We start from the raw sequence: 10,193 nt of genomic DNA on the forward strand, positions 1-10,193 counted from the left end.
AAATATTTCTCCAGCAAGCTTTAAACTTGCTATTAGTTTTCTCCAGTGTCACTGTGAAATTCTTTAGCAAGAACTTACTCCAAACTGAGAGGCAGGCTTCATTCAGGCTTGTAATTCTAAAGTAATTAGAGCTATCCAGTTTGACCAGGTTTTCTATTATTTAAAATTAAAAGCTAAGAGAAATGGATTTTTAAAAATTTTTGTAATGACAAAGTTCTAATTATGATAACAAGGTTTCTATTTGTACTCAAAATCTGCTCTGAATAATTACAGTTCATCTTTGAGCCATTCCATGGATTTGGAACCTATTAACCAGTAGTGCATAATAAATAAGATTCATGTCATTTTCCATTTCTGGTGTGAATAAGTGGCAGTTATGAAACTAATCCACCCCCCCACACTATCGCCTGTTTCTGAGGGTGGTGACAAAATTGTTCATATTTTTTTAAAAGTTTATATAATTTCATGTCTTCAGTAAAATTCTCTAAAATCAAAGTAGAGCTACTCTAGTCATAGTGTATTTGTTCTTCTATCACATATATGGGTGAGGATGTCTTTTGTTCAGTGTAGTCATAAACATGGGCAGCCATTCCAAAGAGAAGAGGCTAACAAATTTGAGACAGATATGAGGTCCAAGAGCAAATAGCAAGAAGCTTCTTGTAGTTCACTTAGCTGTAAACTCTGGGTACTACCATAGAGTTTACTGAAAATGGGAGTAGAATATAAAAACCACTAGAAAAATGAGTATACCATCAAACCCTGCATTCCAGAATCCTTCGTTCTTTTGTCAAAAAATAAATTTGTGAGCAAAATGTATATTTAAAAATCATGAGTAATTAGTCCCATTTAAGAAGGAAAATATTAAAATCTCATAATATGTCAAGGATTAAAAATTTTACTTCTTTCAGGTAAAGTCCAGGCTGCCAAGTTAAAATTTGAAGCATATAAGTCATTAATGGAATTTTGTTTTTAGTATTATGACTAAAGTAAGATTTGATACTAATAAAGGTTTCTTTGATCATTTTTTATGCATATCTTCCATAAAATTTATTTCAGAACACACAATTAAACCAAAAGAAGAAACAGAACAAGAACACAGGACTCCAGATTTTTCAGGAAAACCACTTCTTTATCATTTATTCTATACAGAGACCCACTGGAAGTGGGCCTATTTCACACTGGGTGGTGAAATACAAGAAATAAAATAAAATGTTATGTGTTTCTTCTTTTAGGGGCTGATGTTATCAACTTTGATGGTCACGTTGTGTTACCATATAGATTCAGAAACAAGAAGATGAAAACACTGAAAGATGTCATTGCCTTGAAATTTAAAACCTCTGAAAGTGAAGGAGTGATCTTGCATGGGGAAGGACAGCAAGGGGATTACATTACCCTGGAACTGAAAAAAGCCAAGTTGGTCTTCAGCTTAAACCTAGGTATGTTCTGACTTTTGACACCATTCTGTCCATTTATTAATCTTCCCATTAGTAAAATGCTGATGTTGCTTAATCCTTAAAGTATAAATTATAAAAAAGCAGTTCTCGTTATGTTATTAAATCATCTTTAATCCATAGTGGTTTAATCCATTTTAATCCATATATACTTAGTCATTAAAAATAATTATTATGTACTCATCCTAAGCAAGGTACTACACTAGCATCTGAGATACAGTGGTGAACAAATAGGGAAGGTCCTTGAGTTCATGAAATTTATGACCTAGTGGAGGAGTCAGACAATATATTATCTATTATTATTTTAAAACAACTAAATCAAAAGCAATGACTTCAAATAATGATAGGTAGTATGAAGTCAAATAAACTAAAATGATAAAGGATACTGCAGAGACAAGAAGGGTCCACATTAGAGTATGTATTGAGGAACATTCCCCACGAGAAGATACACAAGCTGAGATTTTAGGACTGAAATTAGCCATGAGAATATTAGGGAGGAGAGCATTGCAAGGTAGCAGTCACTACTGACAAAAATCTGGCATGTTCAAGGAATAGGAAGGAGGCTGGTGTGGGTAGATGAAGTGAGTCAGTGGGAGAAAACACGAAAACACAAGATCTGAAAGTTGGGAATTGTTCAAGTCTTGTAAGATCCTGTACGGCATGGTAAAGGGTTTATTATTATTTAAGAAAGAGAAGCTGTTGGTAGGCTTTAAACTATATGGCATCACGATCTTATTTTTAAAAGTATACTGAGATTCCTGTAAAAAAAATGTTTGCATTTGCATGAGAGTCAAAGCCAGACTTCGGTATAAGGCAAGGGAGAGATGGCCCTGGCTTGCAGAGGTGACTGTCAGTGGAGATGCAGAGAAGTAGGTCTAGTTAGTAGATGATTTTAGTGGTAAGTTCAGCATGATTTGTAATGAGAAAGAAAGAGAATAAGTGAAGGATAATTCCTAGACAACTAAGGGACTTAAGTGCCATTTTCAGAAGTAGAGGCAACTCTATAGTTTCTCTACAGAGTTTCTTCTAACAAAGGATTATTCGTTTCCTCTAATAAGAGGAGGTCTAAAATGGACATGGTGCATTTTAGTTGCTTATTAGATGTCAGAGTTGAGATTTCTATTAGGGAGTTACGTGTATGAATGAGATTGAGAGGAGCTGTTACCTGGAGACTGAGGGGAATAGGCAGTGAGCAGGAGTATCAGAGACCAGGGAAAGAAAAAAGGCTGCTATTGTGTTGAATTCACCTGAGATGGAAACAGGCAGGTGATACTGGCTTGGCCCTGTAGCGGTTACAGGTGATGGAAACAGGCAGGTGATACTGGCTTGGCCCTGTAGCGGTTACGGTGATTCTCCCAGCGGAATAGAAAGGACAGCAGTTTTACTGACATAGGTTAAGAAAGACGAGAAGTGTGGAACTGAATTTTTTAAACAAAACAGAACTAGAAGTCAGGAATCAGAGAAATAAAATATTGACTGGAAAATAGTTCCTGTTTTGTTTTGGGTTTTTGTTGTTTTCAAGCATTTTTAAGTCTCTTGCTTGGCTAAAAATTTCAGGATTTATGCAAGAAGTTTTTGGAGGGCATCACACATTCCATAAATTTTTCTGTTGTAAATAATAACAGATGAGTGCCTGGGTGGCTCCGTCGTTGAGCGTCTGCCTTCGGCTCAGGTCGTGGTCCCAGGGTCCTGGGATCGAGCCCCGCGTCGGGCTCCCCACTCGGCGGGAGACCTGCTTCTCCCTCTCCCACTCCCCCTGCTGGTGTTCCTGCTCTCGCTGTCTCTGTCTCTGTCAAATAAATAAAATCTTTAAAAAATAATAACAGAATTCTACAAAAATATTATATCTAAAATATATTAATAACAGAATTCTACAAAAATATTATATCTAAAATATATTAATAGCTAAAGTTCACATGTTAAATGTACAAAGCTACAAAACTAAAGATAAGAACACAAAAACAGATCCTGCATTTTTGACTTGCTTATCAGTCTGAGTGGTCCAGACATTCTAGAATAATGGCTTGTGTTCTACATATTAAATTTATTACTTTGAAAACCAGTATTATACTAAAAAGTATAGTTTCAATTAGGTTTTTTTGTTGTTGGTAATACTTGATACAGTGTCTATAAAGATTTACCCTTTATTATAAAACTTTCCTCATTTCAAATCTGATCTGATGGAAATAACAGCTTCTATAAGAAAAAAATGAAGAAAATCACACAAAAAGCTGGATCACTTAATTACACAAAAATATTGAATTCTTTACATTAAATAAAATCAATGCATGGGAAACTTGAAAAATGCAAATGTCAAATATGGAAGTTTAATGTCATTCATGAATAAGAATTTATACCACTCCCTAAGAATACCAAGACTTTAAGAGAAAATGTAGGCATAGGGCATAAAAGGTAATGCATAGAAGAAAAATTGTAAGTATTCTGTAAACATCAAATGCTCAACTGCGCTGTATATAAAATAAATGCACAATAAAAAAGCGACTCTAATTTTAAGTAAATCAATTTAAAAATAATATTAATATTGATGAGTATGTGACAAGATTCTTTGTACTGTTCTTTGCATGAGGAAATATTTTCAGGAAAACAGTTTGATAGTGTCTTCAGATATCTAAAAATTGCCTATATGTTTTGGTCCAGTAATCATAAGGAAATAATGAGAAATGAATATAGGATTTAATTCCAAGGATGTACTTGGCAATATTGATTACAATGTCAAAAATTGAAAAACAAAAGCTAAACATATAGAAGTATGTTGATATGCATTTAAAATGTCTGAATAATTTTAATTTTATAGAAAATACTATAAATCATTAAAACTATAAAATATTATAAATAATATCTCAATATTTTTATATTGATTATACACGCACACATAAGGGTATATGTATATAATTAAATATATGTATAGGAAAAAAAAACTGGAAGGAAATAGACCAAACTATGTTTAGTGGTGGAAATGAGTGATTAATGTACATATTAATTCTTCATAATATTCTCTACTTATAATTATGTACATATATTCATGTATTGCCTGGGGAAAAATAGCCCTAAATCATTTTTGAATGATTCTTAGTAAAAGATAAGGAAAAATAGGTGTTTAGGGGATAGATATCAGAAAACAAAATGTACTTTTTAAAAATATGCACACACACTCAGAGCAATTGAATTATATCTAAGGATGTTTACTTTCTTAAACCTTTTCCTTTTTCTTTTTTCTTTTTTTTTTAAGTGAAACATACAGAGCAACCTTTTAAAAGCCACTGTGCTTTATATAGGCATGACATTACTGTTTTGAAACTAGTACCTGATCCTCTGACCTCACAGAAAGATCATTACCATTTCACTGGAAAGCAGTTTACTTACAGAGTTTTATTGACTGATTGGAATTTATGACAGTCATGGAAATGCACTCACTCATATGTCCACTGTGCCTTTTTAATGCCATTACCTAAATATCAGGCATCTCTAGCTGCTACTCAGTCTTCTAGTCATTTAAAGTAATTTAGAGTAATAAAATAGAGTGTATCCTTTCACTTAGACTTATTCCGACTTTTCTTTCTCCCTCTCTGCCCCACTGCCACATGTACACAGGTGGTCATAATCACAATCCCAGTCATAGCACATTTGGCTTCATCACCAGAAGGAAAGAAAATCTGATCTAGGAAAGATATAGAAAATGTCAGGTATAGGCATCATTATCATCCTAAATGTGAAAAAAGAAGAGAGGAAATAATTCAGTGCTCTAATCAATTGTGTGTTTCTCCTATTTCTGTTACACTATTTATTCTGAAACCGTGTTGTATTTTTATAGCACTTAGTTTTACCTAGTCATGAAAAGTAGTACTTGATTAGACAAAATAGAAGATAGTATAAAACATGTAAACAGTATCCAGAGATGACCTTAGTAAACATTTTGGATTCTCACAAACTTTCACTCTCAGTTATAGTCTTGTTGCCATGGAAATCTACTTTCAAAGCTAGATTAATGCTACATACATATTTTTGCAAGTTTTTATTTTAAAATATAACTTGAGTTAATTTTCCATGCCATTAAATATTACATTGTGGTTAAAATGATTGCTTTTGGAGTCAGTGAAAACTGGAAAGTGTCATGCTGTGTTTTCTTGACCAATAATAAAAATAACAGCAACAATAAGACTGTTAACAGGTAACATTTAGCTAATGTTCACTATATGCCAAGAAGTTGGTTAAGTTCTTTGCATGCGCTAATTACTTTAATCATCATAGCAACCTTGTAAGGCTGGTATCCTGATTTTCTCCATTTTCTATATGAGGCAGCATAGGCACAGAGAAGCTGCCAGCTTGCCTAGGATCATAGGGCAAGCCAGTGGGGAAGCCAGCATGAGAAACCAGGCACTGGGCTCCAGAGCCATGGGGCACCGACTTTGTAAGAACGTATCAAATTTATCAGAATTCATGGCACATTAAAAAAAAAAACCAAACTCATATTCTTCTTTCTTTTTAAAGGAGGTGTTTTCCATCTCTAATACCTTTTATGTATTTTGAATATCAACTGTTGTTAAGTATAGTTACATGCTGGTTCCCCCACGCTAGCGTCCCTGGGCAGGACTTGAGTGGTGTACCAGCCTGTGGCTGTGATGGAAGGTAGGCTGCTACACAGAGTAGCTGTGGTGTCACTGCTTCATTTCTGTTCATTCCATGACTCAGGAAGCAACCAGCTTGGCCCCATCTATGGCCACACATCCATGATGACTGGAAGTCTGCTGGATGACCACCACTGGCACTCTGTGGTCATTGAGCGCCAGGGCCGGAGCATTAACCTCACCCTGGACAGGGGCGTGCAGCACTTCCGCACCAATGGAGAGTTCGACTACCTGGACCTGGACTATGAGGTGAGCTGGAGGATGCGTCCATTGTGCTCCATCTTGAGTGGCTGCCTCAGTCTCCTACTGCATCTTTGTGTTCTTGTCAGTCACATACCCACGTGTTCCATTCATTTTATTCCCCAAGGAAAAATAATCTTTCAACTTCAGTGCCTAATATATTAATACTGTCATTTTATTCATTTCTAAATTTGTAATTATGAGCATTTGAAATATTTTAAAAATCTTGGTACCAAAGTAATAATTTAAAGGGAACAGACCATTTATCATGTCATCAGGGCAATTTAGTAAGTCCAGAACAAATATAAGTTGTAATCTTTCCATTGGTAATTAATTATGATATAAATCACCTATTATTCTTGAGGATAGACAATATACTATAAACACGGGATTGCTTAATATTTATTACAAAATATTGACTAAGAAATCCTGAGTTCTGATTTATATTAAGTCATTTATGACTTCATGACTGTAGATAGTTCTTTTGTCAGGTTCTATTTTCTCAGATATAATTATCACAGAAGAAACAAAATATAGACTATTTTAAGAGGTTGTCCATAAATAGGACATATTTTATCCTCTAAGTGATCAAAGATCAAAAAAATAATCATATTGGTCCCGTAAAAACTGTATATTCCCATATTATACAGGTACGCTGAAATTTCAGGTTTTTTAATAAATTATTTAGAGAGCGGTTCAACCTTAAAATGCCCACCAAAAATGTTAATCCTATATAGAGGTAAGAGTTCTGTAAGATGTTCATCACAGTGTTATAATTCCAAGAGAAAAATAAATAGGATGAAATATTATTCAGCAAAGAGTTTCCAAACTTTCTTACTTCATGGAGCCCTCAGTGTGTTATTAATTTTTCCACAGCTGTCCTAGACCATTCTATATTAGTTAGAGCCAGACAACTTAATGTTTATGTCCTAACAACTCACTAGCCATTTGAAAAAAATAATACAGATAAAATAAATGAAAAAAAATTTATTTAATTCTTAAAACAACAATGATTACTTGCTAATGGGATGAGTGTCCCTGGATGGTACAACTCCTCAGATTTTGGAATCAGATTTGACTGCCATCTTCATCTTCTGTTCCACTTTTACTTTCATGTGACACTGTTTTTATGAGAGAAATGATAAAAAACCCACCTTCACTAGGACAGGAAATCATCAAAAGCAGGGTAGCAGGATGTTGGAATGGTGAACTAGCTCAAGCTAGTGTTTCACATAATGCCCAGAACATGTCAAATATTGCTGTGTATCCTTTAAAAATGGAAGGTGTATGGTGGCTGTGACCCTATGAGTTTTCTGTGCCAACTCTGTGTGCCTTGTCCCCAGTTTTGAAATTGTATATATATATATATATATATATACACACATATATATGCTAATCAGTATCTATATATAAATTTTTAAAAAATGTGAAATATGCCCACCATAAGATAATTTACAACTGTGTTATTTTCTTTTATATATTTGAATAGTGTCTAAATTTTCTGTGAGATGAATATATTACATATATTCCTAAATAGGAACTTAAAATAGATTATGCTGTATAAACCCCGATATTGAGACTTTATTAATGTTAAAATAAATTTAAGATTATCAGAAAATAACTGTACCCCCCAAAAAACATCTCCTTAAAGCAAAATGATTGTTGCAAGGGAAAGAATATGAAAATCTCAGAAGTTTTATTTTTTCTAAATTAGTACATTTCTTGGCTTAGGTGGCTTATCTCCCACTGTATGAGAGAACGTAAAGATGAATTATTCATCCTCCATTAATAAGCTCTGAAGTACCGTAGAGGAGATGAGAGATCCTGGAACATTAGCAATGGGCAAACACAGTTCCATTTTTCAAAAAGCAGAATTAAAAATTTGGGGTCATAGACTGTATTGAGTTTGTGATGAAATTCATGAATATTCATGCACACAGGGTCAGCAGTTTCAGGCACACTTTGAAGCCCATGAATATACATACCATCTTTGAGAACCTCAGCTATAGATGACAACACCTGAGACATATTAGAGAGAGACACTAGGAAGAAATTCACATTTATTGATAAAGAATCCTGAGTCCGTTGAGTTGAGTCTCTCAGTGTTTTCACACGTACCTCTTTGACTCATCCATATAGTAACTAGACTCAGACCCCAAAGGAGGCTTGTTATGAATAACTGAAGACATTCCTACCACTCAGGACATTCCAAGGGTTTTAGGAGCTTTGTGCCTGAAACTGGGAACAAATACCACATATATTTATTATACCACATCATGATAGGGTATTCCCATAATATATAGATAAAATGAATATAATCTCAAGAATATACATAATAATAAAAATATAAAGATGAGTTCCTAGTAGCTACTATTTGTTTCATGTAATTTAAAACTATATAATTTAATTTTTAACAATGGCTCTGTTGAATACTCAGTTCTCATGAGCTAGTATGAGCAGATTCAGCACACTATAGGGGTAAATTAATACCTATCACTGTTCCCAGAGATGTACATCATGAAAGAAGCAGTAGAAAACAAGTTTGCTCCATTGAGGTAACTCAATGTGGGCATTTTTGTGGAAGGTGGCTTAAGAGTTCACCTTATCACCTCCTGGAGCCCAATTACTGCAAAGCTGCCAAACGCCATGGGCAGGCAAGCTACTAGCTGCATGGTGCCCTGAGAAGTGTACAAAGGTAAACAGATACATATCCTTCTTCTCAACCAAAGGGCAGGACCACACACTGATGTTTGGCCTGGCTTCTCTCTTTTCTTCAGCTAAATTCCAGGATAGACCCTGTGGATGTTACGCCATTGCCTTTGCAGTACATTTCTGCTTGGGAGGGGGAAGAATGAATGCCCCTTGATAGTTGTAGAACTAGGCTAGGATTTTAGAGAAAAACCAGCTAGGATTTTGTAGAGAATTAATTGCATGGCTCAAGCTAGAACAAAAGTCCTGGGTTGAGTCCCTTTTTGCTCCTTACTGGTTGTGTGACAGTGGACACATCATAGTCCCCCTTTGGAAAATTAATGTAATAGCACATTTGTCATAGCATTATTATATGAGGAGGCGATAGGAAGTAATAGAAATCACTATATGTATCAGTTCCATATTAATCAGTTATGATTAATTAGACTGCATGTAACAGATGCTTGTTTATTTTCCTCCATATAAAAGGTAATTGTAGGCAGGGAGCCCTGGGCTCAAGTGGCAGCATCGTGGTTAGTAGGACTCCAGTCTCCCTTTACCTTGCTGCTATTCCAGCCCCACTGCGAATCATCCAAGATAACTGTTCACATTCTGTTTTGCATTCCAGTGGGAAGGAAGAGTAAAGAAGGTTGTGCTCCCTTCCCCTTTTATAGTTTTTGGAGTCACACAGTCTTTCTAAGACCAAAACTTGATTCAGAGAGGTTGGTAAATGCCATATATTGGCTGGAGTGTGCACAGCTGAAAAGCATTCTTGTTTTCCTTTTTTTTTTTTTAATTTTTTTTATTGTTATGTTAATCACCATATATTACATCATTAGTTTTTGGTGCAGTGTTCCATGATTCATTGTTTGTTCATAACACCCAGTGCTCCATGCAGAACGTGCCCTCCTCAATACCCATCACCAGGATAACCCATCCCCCTACCCCCTCCCCTCTAGAACCCTCAGTTTGTTTTTCAGAGTCCATCATCTCTCATGGTTCGTCTCCCCCTCTGACATACTCCCCTTTTCTTCCTCTCCTGTTATCTTCTTCTTTTTCTTTTTTCTTAAAATATGTTGCGTTATTTGTTTCAGAAGTACAGATCTGTGATTCAACAGTCTTGCACAATTCACAGCGCTCACCGTAGCACATACCCTCCCCAATGTCT

The 10,193-nt window shown here is 35.1% G+C and overlaps 1 protein-coding gene across 1 annotated transcript in view; it reads left to right on the forward strand.

Annotated features, from left to right (window-relative positions):
• The window catches only part of CNTNAP2 (contactin associated protein 2), a 2,027,980-nt gene that overhangs the window by 929,345 nt on the left and 1,088,442 nt on the right, over window positions 1–10,193 (forward strand). Inside the window, exons 5-6 of the mRNA XM_073899330.1 lie at window positions 1,233–1,436; window positions 6,162–6,346. Of these exons, the coding sequence (XP_073755431.1) occupies window positions 1,233–1,436; window positions 6,162–6,346 (389 nt within the window). The remainder of the gene's footprint in view (window positions 1–1,232; window positions 1,437–6,161; window positions 6,347–10,193) is intronic.

The sequence above is a fragment of the Callorhinus ursinus genome, unplaced genomic scaffold (assembly GCF_003265705.2).
Source record: "Callorhinus ursinus isolate GAN/ISIS: 27379988/994484 unplaced genomic scaffold, GSC_fseal_2.0 scaffold12, whole genome shotgun sequence".
Lineage (NCBI taxonomy): Eukaryota > Metazoa > Chordata > Mammalia > Carnivora > Otariidae > Callorhinus > Callorhinus ursinus.